Genomic DNA, 25,773 nt, shown 5'->3' with positions numbered 1-25,773 from the left:
TTTTAAAAATAAAGGCCAATTTTAGGTCACTTGAACGGACGGAAGAACGGCTGCAATGGTAAGAGCGACACTCACGGTGAGCGATCAGCGAGATGCACTTCACGGCGGCTTCCAATGCGGTCGAGAAGCAGAGAGTTGCACCAGCCAGAGTTGCATCGTGCCGTACAGTGATTAAAAACAACAAACCAAGAAAACAATGCAAAACAAAAAAAACGTACACACACACAAACCGAGTTCCTACGTTCGGTGGAAAACATTGGCATATTGTTCGGTGTTGCCTTCGACTGGCGTGCGTAGTTCAGTGTCGCTGTAAGTATACATGGGTCGGTATTGACGAGGTGATTCGAAGATCGAGTGTGATCGGAGTAAAGTGAGCTGCGTGAGTGAGCGAGTGTGTCGAGTGAGCACGATGGTTGGCTTTAGGTATTTTTTCTCGTACGAGACTGAGTTGAGCAAATACGAATGGCCAACGTAGACGCAAACGAAGCGAAAAAATAATAACAACACGCAACGCAATACGCACAAACCACTCCACAAAAAACCACTTGTTACACTAGTCTGAAAGAAGCAAAAGCGAGCGAGCCGCTCGTCCGGACAATATACAACGGAATGTGTCGCTCGGAAAGGCATCGAGCTACTTGTCGTGGTTGCATCAATACAACCACCAATGAAAAAAAAGGATTTGCGATGATCAACACTCAACGAATGAACGAGCGAACGAACGAACGAACGATCGTGTTTATTTCTTTTTCACAGCTTGTCACCTCACAGCCTCCATTGACCCCCCCATTCACTACTCGAACGATCGCATGGTCGTACGAATGTTTGTGTGTGTGTGTGTCAGGAAAATCGTGCGAGAGAATTTGGGAGCGGTACTATCGAAGGAGCGAATTTCCATCGTGCTGTAGCTCAGAAGACACTTCGACGCGGAAAGATTGGATCCATCCCAGCAATGACGAAGACGGATCGCTTCTGACTCTCGCCGGCGACCTGCATCCGAACAACCCGAAGACAACCCCAAAATATAACGTGGCAGGGGATCGTGTGAAACTGCGGCATGAAAAATAACACCACTCCGTTCCCTCCATCCCTCTTAGAGAAATATATTTTCTCCACGAACGATCAAAAGTGATTTATTGCACGAGTCTCGAGAAGGAAGTATTTTTCACAATGCCAAGAACCAAGAATGTTCCACTGAGTTGGAATTAAACTGCTATTTACAAGGCAATCGTGCTAAAACTTGTTAATAAACAAATTGTCCGGTCAAAGTTCATTTTTAAGAAAAAAAAACAATAATTGTGAATGAAAGAGAAATAAAATAAGGTTGGTACCTTCAACAGTTTCTTCAAAAATTCGAAAAACGTCCAAGTATTACATAAAACAAGGTGCTAGTTTTAAGTTATTTTCATCAGGTTCTGCGGAGTAAAAATTGTGCATGCTCATGATTGAAACTATTAGAACTATAAAGCAATTATTGATTCAGTATATATGATTAGTCAGATAACATTGCTCTAACTAAGATTAAATGTCTTTTCTCTATGTCTCTTGAAAGTATCTTAAACAATTCCCTGCCAATGCAAACGTTTTCCTTTTGCCTCGTCACAAAAACCACCTGATAATCAAAAGCACAGGTTTCACTTCCCCTTCCTGATGAATATTATGAAAAGGAGGAAACAAACGGAAAATGATTGACACCATCGCGGGCGGCTCCGCACCACCGCGGATGCTTGTCGCTTGTTTAGGTGTCGCTTGATGGCCACTTTTCCTCCGAATAATGTAAACGCGACTGCAATCGAGACGGTGGTTTTTCCGCGAGCGAAATACATCGCCCTGCAAGAGCCGATGACACATGCGGCGGGTTTATTCCCCTTTTGCTTCCTTGTGTGAGCATTTCTCTCCCCGGGTGAGTGGATAGAAGCAGGAGGGACGTAAGATTGATGATGAATGGACGCAAAACGAACCGATCGTCGCCTTTTTCCGACTTCCTCGCTTAATTATCCTGGGTTGTATAAAATGTCTTGATCTGGACCCCCGGAAGGAAGGTGAAAAGTTAATATGTCAGCATTTTCAAATTAAAGCGCAGTAGAGCGTACGGGGTTTACATTGTGTACGTGTGGGCATATCATCTGTGTGAAGAGTGTGTTTCCAACAAACTCTCGAGGTGGACTCGATCCTCTCCTCCTGCTTTCCCTTTCCCTATTCCGTTGTGCTGCGTGGAAAATAATTCCTGGGGAAAACAACGTCCTCGTGATCGAGTACTTGGTACGACCGGGACGGCGAAGCTAGGTTGTTTGTGCTGATGTATGTTTGTAATGGTGCATGTGACAACCGAAAAATAAAACACGACAATAAAAAAGGCGTTCGCGTTGGACAAAACCAGCGGAACGAAAACGGAAACTGGTGAGGACATAGAATAAAACGTCGATGGCAGCGATTTGTGGTGTGAGTGTTTTTTTATTGCACACCGCCGGTTTCCCCACCACGATGCCCCCCCCCCCCCTTTGCTTCGTCTTTGCCACACAATGCGCAATCCATCTTCTCTCTAGGCCGGCCAAAAAGCAACCGGGACTGGCCAAACGAACAAAAATACCAGCAACCAGCGCTGATGGAGACCGCGAGATCGCGACAAGCACGGACCGCCGAACAATACACATTTTCGGCAGGAGCTATTACACACACACACACACACATTCGCTCTGGCGCTGGTCCCGCCGCCAGTGTTCGCCAGGGAGCCAGTAGTCAGCTTGTCAGACAAGTCAGTCAGCGCGGATTCGTATTTTTAAATTTTCCATGCGCTCTCCTCACATCTCCTGCTGGCTGTTGGCTTGAGGGAAAACACGGTTTGGCTACTGGTTTGGCTGGTGTTTGCCCCGTGTGCCCGTTTGCCACCATGATCGTTGGCTGATAGAATTTCTTAAAATAAATCTTTCCGAGACAAAAGCTGATGATAATGCGGTGGATTCGCGCGCGCCACTTGGTGTCCGCGCCCATTGGCATCGGTGTGTGCGAGCCCCCAAAATCTGTACACACACACACACACAGATACGATCGAGAATGTCACCGAGTGAAGGGCGCGGGCAGGGGGCTGTACCGAGTGACCAAAGCGAAGGGGGAAAAGGGGATTTTCTTGTCCGTATCAAAAAACGATCGAGTGAATCCTCTCTAAGTGCGGGAGGAAAGGAACCACGTGGGACGTAAAGGGATACGAGTCCCCAGTCATCGAACCTTTAGAACTTCTATCAAAGAGGGAACACTATACACAGCCATATAACTAAGTGCTAGACCTTATAAAGTTCCAAAAAGAACCTAAATTCTATTCTGGATCTAATAGGTGTCGATCAAATCTACAAAACCACCAGCACAAGCAACATCAAATAACCATTTGCAACCCTTAAGAAAGACAAAAAACGCCTAAGACTGACACTGTATACATCGTAATTTTGTTTGGCTATTGGGAGGTAGAACTAGAACTATAAATTGGTGATTGGATTTGGCTATTGGGAAGAAGAACTATCCGATGGAAGACCTTCTAATTCATCAAAGACGGCGAAGGCCAACAATACTTGCAGACCTTATGAAGTACTAAAGTCTAAAACATGTTTAGAACCACCTGGAATCTAGAAAGGACAGGTTCTGACTTTATGTACCCAACATGAACAATTCTGAGCTGAAGTCGTCACACTTCCTGATCCATATCCCACCTTACAAGCTGGTGGAAATCGAGAAAGCTGTTGCATAGATAATAGAGAACCCCCACGACAACATGTGACACACGCCTCTGCAATCTCTGCCAGCATCTTGGGCTGTGGCTCGTGCGCCGCACATTCTCTCGCACGCGAAAAAGGGACAAATCCGTGGTGGTTCCCCCCTCCATCCTTCCGCAACCGCAGACTCCCCACAAGCGCAATGCTGTTGTTTTTCGTGAGCAGCCTCCACCAGGGGGCCATGCCTTAGTGGATGGTTCTCCAATTCAGGAAGTTATTTTGCCACCGCCACGGCTACGGCTGCGACACTGCCCGGCAAATACCGCATCAGCGACGGAGCGTGCTGTTACTTTTTCTTCTGGGTTCTATCCGTGACACTTCGCGGAGACCCCGCGGAGGATGGGTCTGTGAGAGTCCAGTATATTTTTAGGACCCCCGCGGCAATGTCTCAATCGTCCGATCACCACCGAATCGCCGCATCTCTTTCTTCCGCCATCCGCACGATACTTTTCCATCGTCGGTCTTTTAATCGTTCTCTTTATCTCTCCCTCCCTCTTACTGTCTCTCCTTCTCTCTCACACACTCTCGTCTTCTCCTATTTTCCACTGTTTGTTGGCAGTTCTTATGCGATTCTTTTACGCTCGATCGTGTGTTCGGCTTTCAGAGGCAACCAGGGCGCATATGTTGTACATACGCACGCTTCCACCACGTTTTGGGTGAGGATTTTCGGGTAAAAGGGTTGGAAAGGATCACACGAAGGAAGGGGGGAAAGGCGGAGTGTGATGGAGAGCGATGCGGTGTTTGCGAAGACGGAAAACGATCAACGGTGACAACCAGAGGTGGATTATGTCACATCACGCTTCGTCGGCGATCAATCACGCACGAAACTGTGACGAGGAGTGCCTTTTTCCTTCTTTGGTACGAGAAGTCGTGAAATTACGGGCCGTAAGTTCTTGGACTTGATGCTGGATGAGTTTTTTTCCCAGCATTTTGTAGAAGTTCCAGGCTACATCGAATGTGGAAATCCAATTCTGGAAGTACCTGGCCCGAACTCTAATGTCGGGCCCCTCGTTCGATGAAGTTCAACGTGATGATAGCAAACAATTTGGTATTTACCTGCTTTATCCTCATGACATCCGGCGATGTTAGACCCAAAAATTTGGCTTGTGTCGCCTCTGATTAGCCCAGATACAAGCTGTTGGTCGCAAACGCTATCACAATACTGCTTACTGCTCGGTGTCCCGAAATCGCACTCATGTCCAAATGGAGACGAACTGACGGACTTGGGCAAGCAAAGCCAAGCCTTGCCGACGAAGCCGTTCTTTTGGCCTCCACCAAAAAACCCAACGCGAGCAATGACGAAGCCGACGACCAAGACGATGGCGACAGCGACGAGTGTGTGATTTATTCTTCATTCGCGCAAATGGATAAAGTAGAATTAAGTTTATTTTTAACCCCCTTCTCTCTCTTCGTCGTAATTGAATCAGCCCAATCGCCCGTTCGAATCGGCGCGGAAAATAACGCGCTCGAGTAAGCGGCGAGGGGTTTGACAGAGGAAGGGGTCAGGAAAATGAGCGGGGGGGGGACGATGGCGAAAAACAATTCCCAAACGCGAGCACGAGGACGAGGACCTCGGCCCGCCGCGGCAAGTGTCAAGGATTGGAGGAAAACATTCAATTCTCCGTCCGCGCCGCCAACGGTGGTTCCGCTGACCAGGCAGCATTTTTCCTCGATAGGATATCGTTCGACGTTATATCACTCTTGTCATTCGGAGCGGTTAGGATACTTAGAAACGAGCCAACTCATCGTCCCAGCTGGAGAGGGAGCCGTTTCTTCGGGGGAGGCACCACTACAGGGACTCGTTCCGGAGCAATGTCTGTAGTTCGGTAGTTTGACTCTAAGAGGTTGGTTTATCGATAGTGATTGCTAACTTACGTTCCAATTCCTTGATGGGTTTCTGTTTGCTTTTTCGAGAATATAAGCCGATCGTTTCTTTTCTTGCTCTCTAGTCGTTGCTATGTCACGCGTAACGCCCAACCGTTACTTAACCAGAGGACGTTTTCCCTGTTGTACGCATTAAACTATTAGTTAACAAAATGATCTAACGAACTGAAAAATACTGGTCGAACCGCCTGGAATGGCTCGACACACGCCACAAAACAACACCCCACACATTCACAAATACACACACACACACACGAAGTTTTTCTTTCTGCAGTTTTCGATCGCAGAAAATGTCACATATGTTTCAAAAGTCCACACGGCGACCGATCACGCGCTGCACTCCGGTCCGATCAACACTCGACAGATGTTTACAGCTGAAGTGTATAATTTTGGAACGAGCTCTGGAAGAAACTACGTCGGAACGATTCGCAGAACTCGCCTCGTGACACTCTGACTCATTCCCAACTGGCCACCGTCCACTGCGTCGTACTGGTTGGCAGCAGCGTATTTTCTCTGCCAATATGGGGGGGGGGGTTTATTTTGTATTTTTCTCGCACTACTCGCTGACCCTCACCCCCCGGGCAGGCTGAACAGTCGGATTGGCAGAAGTTTATTACCCGTCTCGTGTCTCGGCCGTGTTTTTTTTTTTTGCGCACCCAGCCCGAGATGACCGATCATCCAGGCAGATAGTCCCACTGGCAGCAGCGGCACCAGTACGTGGAAACCGTCGTGGAAAATCGACCCTCCGGGGGCGCCCTGGCTCGAAGTCACACTCGTCTGGTCTGGCGCGTTTGCCAACCGTCTAGCGCCGTACCGTGTGCGGTGGACAGTCCGTTCACGGTTGCAACCGGGGAGAGGGAGAGCAGCACCCGGGTGCGTCTTCTGAACTGAAGCTGCCGCGAGCAGCTGTATCGGGGCTGTGTGGCTCAGACAAACGATCACATCGCGCGATCGCGGGCGAAAATCCCTTGGACACGATCGATATCACAGAGGGAGTGAGCGAGCGAGGCGATAGTGAAAAAAGCGAGGGAAAAGAATAGTCGCCGCCGACTTGGACGACGGAGCGCGTCCGGATCGCATTCTGGCAATAAATAGAACGAATGAAGCAAAAGTCCTCCGCGCTCCCCCGGCGTTCCGGGAGCAGAGGGCGAGCTGGGTGGCGGAAGGGGGGCTAGGGTTGGGGAAAGAGAATGACGGACGGGACCCTGGCCTGGGACGACGCCGTCAGCGACGACGACGACGACATCTTTTACCCGAAAATCCAGGCCGAATTGTACTATTTTTAGTGGCAACTGTTGGCCTGCCCTGGAGAAAACTACAACTACAACAAAGCGCCGTGACGGTGACAGGCGGCGAGTCCGCGCACTTTCGTCTACGTACCGATCCGGTGTCGGACGGCCGTCGTGTCGTGCCTGCCAACAGGTCTTATACTAGAGCGCCACATACACACACACACACACACACACATACATGCTTGCATATTTTCTCGATCTGCCTGGTGCTGTTGCGTAAATGGCCAAGGCAGACGCAATGTTCTGGCTGCGTGCTTTTGGTGGTGTCCGGTGACGGAGGAGGAGATGTCTCCATCTTCTTAGGTCCACCAACACCACGACGGTGGACAGAGTCCATTAGTGAGCAATCTTCCCGGGGTAACAGAGTAGCCCCGGATCGGTCATTTTCCTTTCCCGGGAATGGAAAAAAATAACTGTCAATCGACGGTGTTTCACAATCGGTTCCAAACACACGCGATCTTCTGGGTGACATATCGGGGTTTGAGGCAAAAAGGTACTGGCGGAAGAGGTCGAACATGACGAGTTTGACGGTGACGAAATCGAACTGACAGTGTTTCCAACCCTTTGGACATGCAATTCGCTCACTTCAATAAATTTGGGGAAACTGCCAAATTCAAGGTTCCAACAAAACTCTAAAACACCACACTCAATGCAGTTGCACAAAACATTCCAGACTAAAAACTTAACCGAAACTAAACCGAAACCTACTAGTAATGCTTACTACGTACTACAACCACGTCGAACATGCCCGGCTGTCCTTCGCGTCTAGAAACGTTTTCCCGGGGATGGCGGCTTTTCTCGCGCAGTACGCCGGTTACTGACTTCGCTGCCGTTTTCGTGTCGTTTTCGGTTTCGGAAACTTTGGAGTTTGCAAATTCTCCTATTTGCCTTGCGGAAGGTGTTTTTTTCTTTTGTGTTACTTTTTCGCTTCCCCGGTGAGCAGAGATTGAGCCCGGCCGAGAGCTCAACTCACACTTGCCGATCGATTGACTGACACTGACTGTGGCGCGAGTGTGTCGGCTCGCATGGGACATGATTTTCACGAACCGCGCATTTTCGACATCACATCGCGCAGCTCGTCGGGTTTTTCAGCGTGCGAGAATTTTCCCCAACAACAACATATAGTGAGTCGGGAAAATTGTCAAGAGAGGAGCGAATAAACGAACGAGGGAGAATAGAGCGGAAAACCAACGCGCGAAGGTGGTTTAGCACTGCTCTTAATCTATATTCGGATGCTTGGAGAAATACTGAAATCTCTGCTCTAATGTCGATGCTACTAAGGGTGTGAGATGCATGTAGTGTTATCAAAGCCTCTGGCGAGTGTAAATACATTTACCTGACAAGCATTTTCCAATCGGGTAACGAAAGTAACGCGTCTTGATCGAGAGCACGTTGCACTTGAAAACCCAATTAATTAATGCTGGTCGGCTAAGAAATAAATGGTGTAATACTTACCAACTTTTATTGAAAAACAATCCATCTTTAACACCGGATATTAGGACAAGGAGTTTCACATAAGTCATACGAACTATTTAACCGATGTTTGCAGTACTTGTGCTTTATTTGACTTTGATTACTGCTCGAAAGCGATATGGTTAAATGGCACGGCTTTCTGAGCAACAATCAAAATTTTATAGAAACACAGCTTTACCGTCGTAAGGGCCACACATAATCTAATGTTCACACTTCTTCAAATAGACGATATCAGGACTTAGCAGCTTGTTCAGTCGGAGCCTACTCGGACACAACCCTTTGCGGGCACTGCTCGAATTCAACTGATATCGAGTGATCACAGGACAACGAAAGCTTAACAAAGCTCGCGGAAGCTTTTAAATGGCCGTTGCTATGTACTCGCAGCACCGTTCTGCTCCACGTGCGCGCACGAGGCGGAAGTTCGTCGGCGCATTCGATGTGCACGTGCACGAAGCGGGAAGCACGACTCGGTCGTTGGGGAACGCGAAAGAGAAGGCTAGAGAAAATTTGTACATAAATACGGTGAAGAGCAATAGCTAAGACATGATTCCATACGGGGCCAGCAAACACGTGGCTTCTGCTTTCGCAACTATGCGCGAATGCAATTTGGATGCTTTTATTGCGCGCATCTTAGTCGTGCATTGTGATGGTGTGCGTATTGAGTTAAATTTGAATCAGACAAAAGACATGAATTGGCAAATTCATTGTGTAAAGTTGTTTTCATAGCCAAAAAGTAAAATTTTTATTTGTTCCGTAAACAAAATTCAATTTGAAAACTATGTAATATGTGAACATAAAAAAAGTTAAAACTGATTTATTTGCCAAGAATACATAGAGGTTATTGATTGGAATTTGGTTATAAATATAATTAACCTTCTTCATTGAAAATTTGATAAATATTTGATTTATTTTATCTGTATAGTATTCGTTTTAGACACTCTATGACAACTCACCCAGTTTGAAAGCAAACACATGGTTTCGGAAGCTTCAAAATTACTTCAATTTGATTTAGTTTAAAATTTATAGGTATTTTTAAAAACAAGTTTGAAACTGAGCACGAACTTATCTTACAATAAATTCGATCGGTAATGGAATAGGCCTGTACGTGGTTCAATTTTCATCCCCTGTCGATCCTATTCACACTTGAATTTTAATCGAGTCTCGCTAATTGATACAAGCAACACATTCGCGTGTCATAATTATGAATGGTTACAGAGATGAGGAAGATTTTCGGCGAGAGGTTGGGGGAAGCAATTGAACCTCTCATAACCTCCAACAAGTTCGACATGTTCGAATGCACTTAGCGACATGTCGGTGATGTTGGAGATATGCCCTCTCAGAGGGCAGAGAGGCAGGCGGCAACGAAATGACAGTAGCCCTTTTGGCACTTTCGATCGTTTGACAGCTTTCAAATTATTGACAATTGATATCCGTTTCCCGGGCGCGTGGACGATGTTTGCATAATCCTCAGTTACTTCGATTATCAACCCGACTTATAGTAAAAGAACCCCAGCACCGGACGACAGCTTGATGCAGTTTCCATGTTGGCGCTTTTTAGCTTCCCAACCATCCCAACAACATGTCCCGACTGCCCATCAACCCGGCGGAGCTCGGTTTCGGTCAAAAACTAGCACTGCATAATTAAATAAATTATTGTATGGATAAACTGACAGCACGGGAATATCCTGACACGCCGTACCGTCGTCGCAGCCCGTCTGGTTCGTCGTTGTTCCAGTCGGCGTCGTGCATAAATTATGCCTTTTTTCCGTCGACGAACGTTTTTCCCTAGCAATGCAATGCAAGGGGGTATCAGTATCATCCCGCCACCGAAAAAATATGCTCTCGAAAGGATGCATTCCTCTGGCGAACGAAAATATCCAAAGCTAAAATGTTAGTTTTTCCTCAGCCCATCGCATTCGGCGTGGAAAGGGTGAGTGTGTGTGTGTGACTGTGTGTTGGATGCTGATGAAAACTGGCAGCAACACTACGTGAGTTTCCCAGTCCACTGTCAACACTGTCCTCCGGTTAATAGATGCTCGATTGGTTCGATTGCGCTTCGAAGCTGTCCATTTGTAATGCACCGAACTAATGGAATCGATTAGGGGCTAGTAAGCTTTTCCTTTTTCTCGAATTCAGCTACCTTCGGTGCATTTGGTTGAAAGAAAACCCTCGGTGGAAAGAGGGGTGGTCGAACGCGGACAAATTCTAAGCCGTTACAACCGTAACAAACATAGTTGTTATTTTATGTATTTCCAAATGCTGCCGAGAAAAGGACTTCTATCCTCTTATAATGCCTTTTCCTTTTCTTCAAACCTCCTCGAAGTGTGTTGTGCTTGATACAAACAACTTAAACACATGCCCACATGCTAGAAGCCACCGCAAAAGGGACTCTTCCATTCCAGACGCAGTGAAGACGTAAAGTTGACACTCGAAAGCCACTTCCACATTTCGGTGGTTTCGTGATTAAAAATTTACTCCATTTCCCGGTCGTTGGTGTTGCAGAAATAGAGATGCAGAAAGCGTACCCATCAATCACAACGACTTCTCGCCACAAATCCACGGAATGGTAGAACCTGGAATGAGGGTTTTCCGGTTGCATCACTTGCATGTCAAGCGGATGTTGGCAAATGTTAAGCGGTCGATCTATCTTAAAGGTAGCACGAGTATCATTTGTTTTGAGTGCGAAATGGGAAACGAAACCCCCGTTGTTGGGGTTTGGAAGAAGTGCATGATAGTCAATTTTCATTAGTTTCATTTGCAAAGCGAAGTGTATGCAACTGATGGTATCGGAAAAGGTAAAGCAAATAGCGGCGGTTCAGTTGGTACAGAATATGCAAACTTTTTTTTCCAAATGAAGTAATTGTTTACTTTTGACGAATGTAATCCATCTTGATTTGGTATAGACACTTGCATGGCGTGACACTTTCTTTTTAGGAGTCCGTTTATCACGTCTAATAACTGCAGGACTAGGTTTAATACACTACCATTTCGTAGCTAAGCACTGCTAAACACATTTCCACACAGTTTTGAACACAATTCGTAGCTTTTTTAGAAACATTTTCCATCAAAAATACGTTCTGGAACAGATTTCGCGTGAGGCCAAGCGCCTCGCAAGCCGCCATATTTGTTACTTTTACACACTTCCGCGCATTCACGAACATACACGCACACTCGGTCACACACAGTGCTAGGACACGGATGGGGGAGGAACGAGTGAAAAAAGCAAAAGAAAAGCGAACACCCACAAACGCGTGCTGCAACAACCCCCTACGCAATTTATTCGGATAGCAAGCGGGTTTTTCTCCTCCCAATCGGGAAAAATGGTGGGCAGTGCTGTCACTTTCCACTAGCGGAAAGAAAAAACAAACCCCCGTCTGCATTAAACGTGGGTGCGTTCGAATGAGATGGGAAATGCACGCGCCAAAACACTTTCACTTTTCTTTAGTCAATGTCAAGGATTCGGAAGATGGACGGGTGAAGTGTTTTCCATCGTGTGGGAAAAAAATCGTAACAAAACTAATGTTCAATTTTCCACGAAAATGATGTCACACGCAATCGGAACAAATAGCTAGAACGATTTCTAAAACCTATTTCAACACCGGCCGGTATGCTTGGGAGCCATTTTCTATAAGATTCCGGTTTATTGGTTTCTTTCCTGTTTCGCAATGGGTTTTCCGGCTTTTCACTTGAATTTTGGCTTCAGATTTAAGTTCTTCGGTATCACTTACGCGCCCACAATTTTCACTCAATGTTTTCCGAAAGACTCACTGTTTGTGGTCATAGTGGAGGAGCATTCCAAAGGACGACTCTGAAAACCCCGCGGTAGGAAGTGAGAGTGATGCGCACGCACTACCGTTCCCAGTCGAACTGAAAGCTGTCCAGCACCCCGAGCCAAGCAAACGCACCCCTTCCGGCGAATAATCCATCGAATCCTTGCCGGATCCCAGGATGAATGGTTTCAAACAAACGCGAGAGGAGCGGGAATGAAAATAAAAAGTTTAATAAAATAAAAAAACCGGTACAACACCGAAGGAAAGAGAGACCGACAAAGGAGGGAGGGTAAAAAGTGCAACTCAACTTCGCGCCAGGGCGAGCAACAATCGAGCGATCACAGCCCTTCATTAAAAAACGGGTTGCCGGGAACTCGAACCTGGCTGGGCTGCCCCTTCCGGTGCCGTTCGGGAACCATAATACGCGCGCCATGCAATCAAAGCGACGCACACATCTCCTTCCGGCAGCATCAAACCGGCGGTAGGCAATTTTAAAAAGTGTGCGTGTATGGCGTGCCGAACGCAGCCGACTGAGATGAGATGTATCAGGGGGTTTTCTTTTACCGATTCTGTTTAATATTTTCCCTTTGATTGTGTTTAATTTTTCCTTTAACCGCTTTTCGATTTGATCCCCTCTCCCTGCGTCTCTATGCCTTCAGATGACCTTCAACCTGCCAGGGTGCGGAAGAATCCTCGAGGAGTAAGAAAAGTCGTTGTCAAGCGTTTTCTTGCTCAAAATGGAAAAGGCAAGGATACTGCCACACACATTTGTGTTGCGAATAGTCTAATCCATACTCCAGATTGTCGATAAAAGAGTGAAAAAAAAAGGATGATCTCAATAACAAACTAAATGAAATGTGTAGCATTTTAGCGTATGAATGAAATATGTAGCTTAGCAAATCATTTTGTCACTAAAAATACTTCTGGTAAATTCCGATATCCTACATTTATAAAAACGTGATACAATAGTACAAAAGCTGAAAAGATGAAATATTTTAAACCCATAATGTGTCTCGTTACAAAATAATTTAAAACAAAAATTTAACTCTAAACAATCTTCAATTATATGTGCATAATTACAACCGATTATCAATAGTGTAAACAGATGTTAAACGGTGCTCTTTATTTCTTACGTTGAGTTTTCAAACTTCTTAAAATTTTACATGTCTCGTTGAAAAAACTCCAAGATTTTCTCAAGCCTGCTCAAGGCGACCTTGCGAACCGATCGGATTGGATCAATTTCCTTCGCTACTGAAGGATCTGCCGAAAATGAAAGAAAAAAAACTGCAGGAACATCAAATTGGATGTTCCGATTTTTTTGTGTTTGATCCCTCCTGTTCTCATTTCATTTCGCGCTCCTCGCTTCATGACGTAGGCAAAAATGTACGGACCTCTGCTAAAAGTGTAAATAATCACCCGGCAACCCCGTAACCGTTTCGGAATGAAAGCGCCCTTCGAGGGTTTAGTTTTTTTTATTACATTTTGTATCCCTCCTCTTCTCTCTTCATTTTGTCGCTTTCCTTTCAAATCCTCAACAGATCTTCGTCCTTACGCCCTTCTGGATCGGCTTGTTTTTTGCGCAATCCCTTGATAAAATGGATTAGGGGTTTTCTTGCTTGCTTCCGCCAGTTCGGTTCGCCGTTACATATTTCCCATCCTCATCCCTTTACCCGCGCGATGGGATCCCACTTTTCCAACAACAACCGGACGGGTTCATTTCGTGTCCTTTTGAGGCCCGTGTTTTTTTTTCCCTTTCGGGGTTTCGCTTTTTTAGATCATGTTTTGTTCATTTTCCTCGTTGTACCCCCTTTTTGATGCAGTGCAGAAAGCCCTTTTCTGCGAAACCCCTTGCGCACACGTTGCAGGATATTGCGCACACACGGTGACGCAGATTGCGCATGTGGTTGGAGTTTTGGGTTTGGAAAACCCCTTTTCACTAAAGTTGCGGCGCCGGCCGGGCTCGTGTATGGGTAAAAAATCGGACAAAGACACAATATATGGAGGCTATAGTGGTAGATAAAGAGGCAGAAGAGGTCAGATTCACGCCAAATCATGCAATTTTCCACTGGCGCATCGAGCAAATGCAACATTTGCCAACGGTTTCGCCTGGTAACAAACGAAACTCGGGGAAAAAACAGGGGATTTAAAGAAAAAAAACATATCGCTCATCGCATTTCGAGTACCTGAATGATTTTGTACTTTTCATCCCCCTTCCGAGTTCACACCCCTTCCGAGGCAGCAGCAGGAGCGGGGTAACCGAGAAAAAAAGGGGGAAGCATACGGAAAAGGTTTTAAAAGCTGAACCTCGGCTGCGCAGAGGCGCCTTTCGCGCCCAGACTCCCGGTGCGTAATGCGTCATATGGGAACCAAACTGGATGTACGTGCGTGTGTGTGTTCGGGATGCAACGGCTTGCAGCAGCGGGAACGATGCAGCTGCTGTCGGTTTATTTTTTAAATTTTTTACTTCTCACCATCGGGTTAAATTTCAAACGACGGTGCGCCACCGGTCTTGGATTTCGTTTTCTTTTCTCGTTTCGTTTTAGGACCATGATGAATGACTGTTTGAACGAGTCAAATTATAGCTCCCTTTTCACCTTCCGAGCAGCTTCCACAAATCGCTTCTCAAAGCCGATCCTTTAACGGTCAAACGAAAGCGATTTTTATTATTCTTTTTCTTTCCATTTGAAAACAGTTTTAGATAGTTCGGTGACCGAAGAGACTCTTTTGGGATGGTAATTGAGCGCTCGAAAGTGCATACACACTTTAAATCGATCCAAAATAACGAGTAACATAATCTAGGACCCTTGCATAACAAAACGATGTCGTCTATGAATTCTCCTTAAAAAGTGCAAACAACATAAACGCAAATAAACGAACAATATAGATGAATGATAGCTGAGCGCCTCTAAATGAAGATTTTGTACTATTACATAGTGAATTTATTTGATTTTCAACAACCAATCATCTTTAAAGATGAAAGTTTGTAAATTAATCAATGTAAAGTTCTATTGGAATTAGCTTATGTATAACTTTCAGCTACTTTCTCCAGGAGTGAGTGTTTCAATTCGTTTCGAATTTATGTAACAGCCAGCCAGGTAGATATAAATCACCTTAATGTAGTAACTAATGATCTTCGTTACTGGCCCGTCCAAAGTTGAGCAGTCCGTGCTGACATGGCCTAGTTACCAATCCAAGTAGCTCGGTCCAAGTCTGCAGCTCTCCATCTAACTCATGTATGTAACTAATGATGTAAAGACTAAATAAAGTGTTTTAAATGAAAAATGAAATCATTCCCAGCCATCCCCAGCCGGTTGCACGCGGAAAGAGGGTAGAGATCGAACTGCGCATTCCGATTGGACTCAAACTGACCATTGCAACAAGGGGCGGAGCAAGTGACCGTCGTCCAAAGGACCGCTTATAGCCCCGGGGGTTCCGTTTTTTCCTATCAAGTCCATTTTGCTGCAGGTAGGGAAAAATTGGGTTCGTTTTCGGACAACCATATGTGTTTCGTCGCACGATGGGTCAGGATATTCTTCTTACTTTATTATTTCCCGATTGAATTATAATTTCTTTTCACATTTGACCAACCCAGAGAAGAAAATTATCCTTCCGTGCAGGGAAAGAAAGAAGTAGTAGGGAAATTCATCTGTATTCTTGGCTCAAGAACCGCAAAACAGGACCCACGCTTGCTGAGCAAATAAAAAATGGAGGCGGAGCGTATCTAGCGACCCCTATGCACTTGTGTGCATACTGCAATTGCATCCGACGACACGTTTTTGACGTCGCTCTTCGTTGGCTTGTTGGGGGCGGTATTGTATATAACCGAAAATATGTTTTCCTCTTTAAACATACTTACTGAATCATCGCTTCTCGGCCTATACTTACCTGGCATAAGAGATGAATGACCGAAGAGGTCAAAATCTCTGAAATAAAAAAAAAAAAAAAAAAAAAAAAAATACTTACTGAAATGTTGAACCTTATGCTCTGCGTTTTGTGGAATTTTTAGTAAGAACTATACACATTTCGTCAAATAAATATTTGAATAAAGAGCTAAAAATTTACCTTGATGAACTACTACTATTTTTTAAGAACCTATTTTGAGATATACTTTGAGAAATAATAGAGTTTTAGATGGTCTACCGTAACATGAGATACGCATATTTCAAGTCAATGTAAGATCATTGCTATAAACAAAACAACATTTCCTTGTTGAACCTTTCTACCTGTCGAACGAAATCAAAAACGGTGGAAACAGTGAAACCACATTAAACACACTATCAACAAACACGTTTATGTTACACCAGTTCTATTTGTAATTTATTTTCTCCCATTGTCCGTATTCGTTTTCCATGTGGCTAGTTCTCATCGTTCTAATCGTTTCAATTGCGCGCCGATAGAAATTATAGCCACAAGGTACGTGCTTTTCTCAACCAGCTGTAAAATCTAAGAACACTCGCACTCGATGCATAAAGTTGGCAGGCTGGCAGGTTGGCGCGGCAGCTATTCCCCAGCAGAGTCCCGTCCTCGTCATCCTGTGGTAAAGCCACGCGGTGGTTGGTTGGTTTCCGGTGTGCGTTTGACATTAAAACAACGCCATACAGTTTAATTAGTTTATTCTTATTCATGATGAGTTTTTTGTTCGTTCATGCCACTCTTATTTCTTTCTCGCTAGTGTTTTGTGCTGTGCGTTCCCTTTGCGAATGCCAGAACGGGGTTTTCTAGTCGAAGCGATAGTCTTCATTATTCATGCCCTCTGCCTTTGCTAACACGACGCTTTCATCCTGCTTCTAAACTGCCGCGAAGGTTCTTTCAAATATGCTAAAGAAATATCATACTGGTACTTGCTGATGCCTTAATTGTTATTGACTATTACACACAAATAGAGGTATTCTTTGTAGTTCTAGAGTATCTGTCTCGTGTTTCTTTTGTTTTCTCTTCCTTTCGTTTTGATAATGATGCTTTTTGTTGTTGTTGTTGTTGTTGATTTCCAATATAGTATAATTAATATAAAAAAGTCAATGCACAACTGCATGGCCAGCCAGCAACCGGCCCCTTCTTCTCGGCTAATCAGTTCGCTAAATGGCTCGAAATCACCAAATTGTGTTATCTTGTTTCTTTTTAGCGTTCCCTGAAAGGGCTTGCATTCCCATTCCTCAACTCAGCTGCCTCGAATTTTTCTTTCCATCCACTTTTAAATCGAAATATCCATGATGGTTATGCTAACACTTCGGTTTGCCTTCCTAACATACAATTTGGAAATTTAAATGTAAATCTTTTGTCGAATCTAAACTACTACTAAGGAGTTTGTAAACAAAACCGAAGCTCTGTTATAAAAACAACATACATTCTTCTTTAGCTGAGCTGATAAGAGAACTGAATATGTTTTTTCCTATTCGTTCCGAGCGATTTTCTACCTCAAGGATGACAACAAACAGAAATTAAAAAACACAAAACAGAAACAATGGCTCGTGAACGAAAATTTCAAACCCCTTGAAGCCTTGTGCTGTTCGCACGGCCCAGCAGTTTGTTGGTTTGGCTTGTGTGTTCGGCTCCACAGAAGCCAACATCTATCGCTAGGTTTTTCTTCTACGTTTGGTTCGTTTTACTGCTCGCTGGGAGGGGGGGAAGGCAAAATCGAAGCGGATACAAACACCGGAAGCGCGGTTGTTTCTGTCTTTACTGCTGTATTCTTATATCGTAATAGTTGCATTCGAGTGCCATGGCAAATGTTTTTTGTTGTTTCTTTTTTTTTGCGATCCACAATACAATGTTGACTTAGGGTATGAAGAATGTATCGATGAACTTAACCGAAGAGACCGGGACGTACCCCTACCCAACGCACCCGCCGCCTAGACTCGCTAGATTCGTTCTATTATGCCTATCCGATATAACTTATGCGAACCGTGTGTATGGTATGTAGGAGGGTAGTATGCATGTATGTTTGTATGTACCGTGTGTGATTGATGTGCGTGATGGCTGATCACACCGAAAAACAAACAAAAGACGATTGTCACTTAAACTAAACTTTCCTCGGAACCGATCAGCTGGTCCCGCGCGGGGAAAAGCATGCATGACTTGCGTGGCGATAAGCAAGCGCACATTGCAACAAGCTGCTTTTGCCTAAACGGATCGAAGGATTGGGGAACCGAAGGCTTCTCCCAAAAAGTTCAGCACCTGAATGGGGTGAGAAATACTCGTTTATTGATAATACTGCAACGAACAAGACGATGCACTGACAAAACAAATTCAATGTTACTACTGTTCCGGCGCGGACAACTTGCGTTCGAACTGATACTAGAATTAAGTCGACCATGAAACAAATCTTTCATTTGTTTCCCTTTACAATTGTAAACCGTAAATCGAAAACACAAAACTATAACAACAAAATAATGGCACACAATCGCCATCAGGTGCTAGGCTTATTGGTTTGCTCGGTTCCCTGCTTCCCTCCCTTCTGAGTTCGCCTAAGGGCCGCTCTAATTTTGTTTTCGGCCCGAATTGCGCAGGATACAGGCAACATCAGCAGCAAACTAGTTGAAAAGCTTCACAATACTCATGTACCTCCTTCTTTCCCTCTGCCTGTCTGCATCTAATCTGCTCTAAACGTTCGGTTGGTTGGTTCCATGTATCGCGTGGTTTCAGTGTATGTTTCGGTATAGAAAAGAGTTAATCCTAATTGTCATTCTTCACATAAAATGTTCCAAAAATGGGTCGGCTTTCTATGGCCTCCAGTTCGCTGCACACTGACTCCAGTGGCTATGGGAGGGGAAGGAGGGGGTGCTTCTTTCGCAAGTGCCGCTCACCTTGCCCTAACTTCCGATTGTGTTCGAGATTGTGCATATCCGGTATGTACTGTTACCTTCTTACTTAATCTTACTGGAACTTGTTCGCGTTGGTCAAACCGATTCCCCGATAATAAGCCTTTACTCTCTGTTCGCATTCGTTTGTTCTTGTGTGTTCTCCAGGTTTTCCCTTTCTACGCATTCCTGGAAGGTGGAGTATATAAGAGAGACACGTTCTGTTTACCGTTTTCCATTTCCACACTCCTTGCACGCTACACACACCCATTCAAGCGTCGTCTTCATACCGTACGTATATTATTTTGTTCTGTTTTCGGTGTAAATTATTACTTAATAATGTGTTTCCAATAATTGCTACATCGAGCTGAACCGTCACTGTAACTCACTCTTATCAACAATCGTTTGCGATGCCTAGCGATATTTTATACAGATCGGCAAAATTTACAATGGCCCTATGTAAGAACTCATATTGTGCCTAGAGTATGAAAACGAAGAGAGAAGAATTGGTTTAGTGGACAAGCCCATCGTTGACAAATCGAGGTTCAAATAAACGATACTTACATATGTCTGTATCATTAGACTACGTTGTGCGCGAAGTTTCCGCACGACCGTGCAAATGTCGACGCGTTTTTCCGTCTTCAGCTGCATCACTAATATACACATGGCAACGAAAAGGGAACTTTTGTCCGTCCCGAGACTAAAAAAAGGAAACCAAAAGCATGGTTTGAAAATGGTATGACGATTTTCTTTGGGTTGCAAAATCGCTTCCTACCTGCAGTGAACGGCAATCGTGAAGATATCCTGCTGCTGGGAGCTATGCTTTTGCGCCTGGTTGACGATCTCGATCATGCCACGCGTCACCTCCGGTACCTCACCTTCCACCGTGGGCCAACCGTTGTACTGGAACTGCGTTACATGGATGGTGTCGTTCGTCTTGCAGTTAGTAACGGTGAACTCGCGCTTCGTGTAGTATGGCCCGCTTTCGCTTTGGATGTACGAAACGAGCAGATTTTCGTACTTCATCTCCTCGTCGGCCCAATAGCGGGGGCACTTATTGGGCCCATCACCAATCTGGTAAAGGTGAGAAAAAAAAACCAGGAAAATGAGTGTACACTGGCAAACCTTCAACCTTCTGCAAACCTTACCTCGGAAAACATAACGATCGTTTTGACACGCTGTTCGAATATCATGCGCCAGAAGTCAAAGATCGTCTCCTCCATCGGGTCCTGCGTGACGATGAAATTGTTCTCCTCATCGTACCCATCGACGAACGACGCGTTGATGTAGGTGCAATTGTCCCGGCCCGGAATCGGTGCTAGAATGACGCGATTTTTGTCGTACGGAATGCACGCATCGGATCGGTTCTTTGCCTTGTTCTCATCGCTCGAGCCCATCGTCGTGGTTCGCCGCGTGTCATCTTGGAATGCCTTAAGGCGCTGGAAGTGGAACACAACGCTTGTACAGGGATTGCCCTCCAGAAGGTTTGTTATGATCGGGAATTTGGCTCACTTGGAATTGCAGTTCAAGTCGAGATATTTCGGGATTCTCCGACGATGGTTGCTTCAGATTTTCGATGGTACTGGCCAACGATTTCTGATCGATCTCCGTGTCTCCGAAGTACGCCAACTCGGCCAGAGCTCGGTACAAAAAGATGTATTGTTTCTGTAGAATAGAACAAGATCGCAGTAAATGTAAAAATCATCGCACGATCGAAGCACTTCATCCTCCCTTACCAGTGACTGTACGAGAAAATTTCTTTGATAGCGCATATCACAAATGGTGTTGAAGATGGACACTTGACCCTCCTCTTGTAGCTGCTGTGAGAGGGTGTCCAGCGCCACGAAGGTACCCGTTCGCCCAACGCCAGCACTGCAGTGGACGAGGATCGGCCCGCGCTGCAGCGAATACTCCGAGTTGATACGATTGATGAACTTCGTGATGCCTTGCGGATGCTCAGGAGCCATAAAGTCTTTCCAGGCCAAATAATGATACTGACTTATCTCACGACATGTTTCCTCGCCGGAGCTAGCTGAACGTTTGGTAACCTGAAGTAGAAAAAAATTTTGAAAATAAGTGCCAAACAATCCCTGGTGTCAAAGAGTCTCCACTCCGTTCGTTACCTTCAGCGTGCGTACGATGTAATCCGCATAGTAAGTGATCGAATGGAACGTGATCAGCAGCTCGCCGTACTGTATCGAGTCGTTCGTACCCTCCGGCCAATATTTGGCGCACTTTGTCTTGTTGTACTCCTCCAGATTCGTCAGCATCACGATAATCTCCAGGTGCTGCTCCCAGATCATGCGCCAAAAGTCGTTGATCGTCGCGTCCATCGGTCCCTGGGCACAGATGAACTTCTTCCGCTCCTTGTAGCCGATGACGAAGTTCGCATTGATGTAGTCCGACCCGGCCAGCCCATTCAGTGGCATCAGCTTGACGCGCGTCTGATCGTACGCCTTGATGTCCGGGTAGCGGTTTTTCGGCATGTTCTCCTTCATGTCGGAGTTTTTCGTCGTACGATCGAGGAACTTATCCGGCAGCAGCTCAAACTCGTGCTGGAAGCCGTAGTCCGAGTCCTTGTGCTTGTCATTGTACGCCTTCGGTACGTCCTCTTTCGCGATCGGTGGCAGAACCGGTGGTTTCGCACTGCTGGAACCGAGCAAATGACGATGATGAGCATTAACACCGCGGCCACCATTGCACAGGGCGCGTCTATAAGAGAAGGGGGGAAAACACGAACAAGGGCGACACACAATAGTCCAAAAAGAATAACGCGACGCAAAATGGAAACATATACGTTTCTAACGCATTACACAGAGAATCGATCTTTGGCATGCAACTTCAAGTGTAAGTCTTACCTCAATGAATCGCCCAGGCTGATGGCTTCCCCTTCTTGGGCAATGTTGTTGCTAAAGTGTCTATGCAGGAAGCAAAGCACCAGCAGCACGACCAGCACCACCACGATCAAGGCGAGCAATACCTGAATAACGATTTTCAGTATAAAAGAGAGCTCGTCCCTGTCGGCATCACTCTCCGGTGGTGCTCCAGCGTTCATCTCCTGGAAGTATTCGCTGTAGGTCGACACATAGTCCCGACCATCGTCACCGGTGTCCGTTTTAACTTCAAGATAGAAAAACAAAATGTAAATACATATTGCCACTAACTAATTGCAAGCAGCCCGTCACCTACCAACAACTTCCACGAATCCGGTATAGTTGCTGAATGGATCGAGAACTCCGTCAAAGACTGTTTCCAGCTGTGCGATTGTTTTCATGCTGCTCATTGTATCACGCTTCTCGTGATTCGATGATGCCTTTCGTTCATCCTCAAGTGGAACGGCTTCATTGCCAGTTCTACCGCCAGGCAGAACAGTGACATCGGACGGAGCAGTATCATCATCAGTGGTAGGAGAAACTGCAAGCAAAAAGGACATAACGTTACGTTAACCTATCGATCAATCATAGGTGTTGGTGGTTCCAATCCTCACCCGTCGTTGCAGATGATCGTTCTGCATCGTAAGTGATACGATGCCGCATCTGTAAACATTGCGGACATAGTCCGACGGAGGGAGAATTCTTTCCGTCGCCTAGAAACACCTCCGTGTAGTTGAATGCACTAGCAAACACCTCCGCTAGGTACGTGCCACCGCGCGTATTATTGATCGAGTGTACCTCGGCGTAGCTACTGATCGGTGCATTCTCCGGGCTTGGCAGTGATCCATTATGGTGCATGTGAATGCGCGTTAGGTACACTTTGTAGCAACAGATTGGACCGTTTCGCTCCGAGAGCCGCGGAAGGAACAGCTTGAAGATCCAATTGTCATCCTCCGTGCGCAGTTTACCCCAGATCATGCGCCCCAGATGGTCGGGAGTGGTTGCCGGCATGGTGCAGCTGGCCGACGCCACCACACCGGGTCGCTTCGTTCGAGTATGCGCCGTCACGTTGACCGTATAGTTTGTGTTCGGCGGCACATTGTCGTACTCGGTGTAGAGCACGTTCTGCAGAATGTTCTTGATCTTTGGACCCCAGATTTCGTTCTTCATTACACCGTACTCCGAGCGAAAGTGGGATACTCCGCTGAGGATCGTTTGGTACGATATGATCTTACCGTTCGGCGACTCGGGCGTTTCCCAGCGGACACGCACGAAATTGCGCCGCGAGATGTTGTGGTGTGAGCAGGTGATCTGTAGGTTGCGCGGTTGCGATGCTTGCCCATCACTGGTCGTGCCGTTGACCGGATCCGACCAATTGCCGCAAATTTTCGTCAGCTCACTGCAGGCTCGCACACGGAAGGTGTACTCCGTGGCCGTCGCCAGGTTGTCGAACATGTACGGAAGGTTCCGACTGTTTTGCGGATGAAACGCTTCCTTCTTCATGATGGACGCATTGACGCCGGCTAGCGAAACGACCAGTTCGTAGTATTGGATGTAATCGGTGAGGTTGGCCGGTGGCGGTGTCCATCCGATTGTGATCGTCGAGTGCGTACTCCCTTTGACCTCCACCATCGGAGTGAAGCTCGGATCGGTGTCGAGCGTCCGAATTGTTTCGCTGTACTCATGAAACTTTCCCTGGCCCTGGCTGTTCGAGGCACCCAAACTGATCTTGTAGTCCGTTCCGGGCTCGAATCCGTCCAGAACGTAGAACGAATTATTCGCACCGATTTGCTCACGGTAGTACGTCTGCGTTTGATCACCCGTTTTCAGATATCGCACGATATAGCTTTTGATCGGATCGTTCCCGTCGTTCACGGTCCAATTGAGATAGATCTTGTTGGCGCCGACCGCCTTCGCGTAGTCGATCGTCACTTGGGGCACGTCGAGAATCAGCAGGGCCATCGATCGCTTTACTTCACCGTAGTCCTCCTGCAGCTGTGCCGATTGCGGCACGATGCACGAGTACGTCCCATTGTGCGCCTTGGTGAGATCGCGAAGCGTGAGTGTGGTGTTGAGATGACGCTCGTCGATGAAGCGCCTGTTAACGTTGCTGGCCAACGCTCGCTGACTGTTATCGCCCGAAGCATCCTCTTTGAGCCAGTAGATGGAACTGTTAAAGTACGATAGTGGATACGCCTCGATGACGCAGTACAGCTCCAGGATGCTGGTCGTCTTAGTTCTAATTCTTTCGTCGCTTGTTTTGGTGATCTTTGGTAGGATTACGGTGCGCACGTTGTACGACACGTTGAGACCATTTTCCAGATTGTAGCAGGTGTAGTTGCCTTCGTCGGTTGTGGTAAAATTGTGTATCGTCAGAGTGAAGTACAGTTTCGGAGCGTTTGCTTCATCGGTTTTATCTTCGTCGGGCACTACAAATGACCATTTCCGAACCGGCGCGCCGCTGTCTACGATCTGAAACGTAATTCTGAAACAACGAAAACGGTGCGTCATTAAGCAAATTACAATTGCAACGCTTCCTTGGACGTATCGGAATAGGTGTATCGTACCTTGGATTGGTAATGTTTGCACCATCCTTGTGCCATACGATATTTTGATTTTCGGACGTAGCGCAGGAAAGTGTCCCGTTGCTACCGCGACTGAAGTATTCCTCCCGCACTACAAAGAAATCGAACATGAACAGCGTTAGTCATCATCTGTCCAGTTGTGGCTCTTCTGGAGATGGCCTGCCACTGCATTACCTTGGTTACCCTCCGTTGCAACGGACTGACACAGGACGTAGACACTAACGAGCCAGCACACGGAGGCTTGCTTTTTCCACATTTCTCAACAGCTCCTAGCGAGAGCGTGAAGCTGCGGATGCCACTTCACCTGCTCTACCACTGACACTTCCGCTTGGGCGTACCGGCACCAATGACACTGTGGGAGTGTCGAGCGAAGTTTGTTCGTAAATTAATTGGCACAGCGTTACTATTTGTTTCGCGGGGAACGGATTTATCTCGCCCCGTTCGTTTATTGCTCGGATGGATGTGCCACTGCTTTCACCTATTCGTGTTGTTCTTCTTACTGTTCTGCCCTGCTAGCAGCGCCCACGACGGAACACTCCCCTTCTATCTGACGGTGGATCCGAAGGATGCGGCTTATCACACGCGTTTGCACCTTATCGTGTGTGAATTGAGCTCTTCACTCTATCGCTACAGCACAGCGAACGCCATCACACAATATTTACAGCATTTGATGCATGGTGGACCGCTTTTGGAAGCGATTTTCAGACTCTATCAACACGCGAAAACAAAAACCACGGGAGCAACACAATGGCGGAGGCACCTTCCAAACAAACTGAAATAGCAGTAGTGTTGTGACATGCGGAGCCGGATTGGACTTAATCCTTTTCCGTGCTTCTCCGGTAGGATCGCACCTGTTATAGAATCAATCAAAACGGGCCTAAATCACAGAGAGATGCTTAATTTTGTTGATACAACGCGGAATATACTTTTAATGACGAACTTCATACATATGAAGCTTTAAAAATCAATGTATGATACATTCTTTCTTCTGCGAGAGGGAAACGTACCTATTTCTTAGCCGGAGTTTATCCATCACTAGAGTCCGAATCTTCGATCGGACAAGCGAGTCATTGGATGAATGAATCACCTTGTTTCTCTCCACGATTCTCTCCACAGAGCGTTCACTTTCTTGTCAACTTTTGACGTTTCTCCAAATTCATTCGTCTTGAATGCCAAGGTGAGAGAGTTTAAAGAGGTGAGTTCCTAACCGGCCTTATAGTTTCAATTTTACATTTTGAAATCCCAAATAGAGCTATTATGCCGTCCTGCATATCGAATCTAATGTATGCCAATAATGTTTATAGAGTACGGGTACTGCCAAAGAGAACAGTTATT

The 25,773-nt window shown here is 46.1% G+C and overlaps 1 protein-coding gene across 1 annotated transcript; it reads right to left on the bottom strand.

The window, feature by feature from the left end:
- Positions 1 to 18,638: 18,638 nt before the first annotated feature.
- On the bottom strand, positions 18,639 to 24,874 carry LOC131288174 (tyrosine-protein phosphatase 69D). Its single transcript, XM_058317285.1, has 12 exons — positions 24,613 to 24,874; positions 24,421 to 24,529; positions 22,468 to 24,338; positions 22,170 to 22,394; positions 21,839 to 22,100; positions 21,104 to 21,692; positions 20,717 to 21,028; positions 20,493 to 20,645; positions 20,129 to 20,419; positions 19,756 to 20,054; positions 19,545 to 19,680; positions 18,639 to 19,458 (listed from the first exon to the last, which is right to left on the bottom strand). The coding sequence occupies exons 1-12, from the start codon at positions 24,692 to 24,694 to the stop codon at positions 19,375 to 19,377; spliced, it is 4,413 nt and encodes a 1,470-aa protein (XP_058173268.1). The 5' UTR covers positions 24,695 to 24,874; the 3' UTR covers positions 18,639 to 19,374.
- Positions 24,875 to 25,773: the final 899 nt, after the last annotated feature.

The sequence above is a fragment of the Anopheles ziemanni genome, chromosome 3 (assembly GCF_943734765.1).
Source record: "Anopheles ziemanni chromosome 3, idAnoZiCoDA_A2_x.2, whole genome shotgun sequence".
NCBI lineage: Eukaryota > Metazoa > Arthropoda > Insecta > Diptera > Culicidae > Anopheles > Anopheles ziemanni.
Note: the sequence above shows the minus strand (reverse complement) of the source record. Positions and strands in the feature narration are given on the sequence as shown.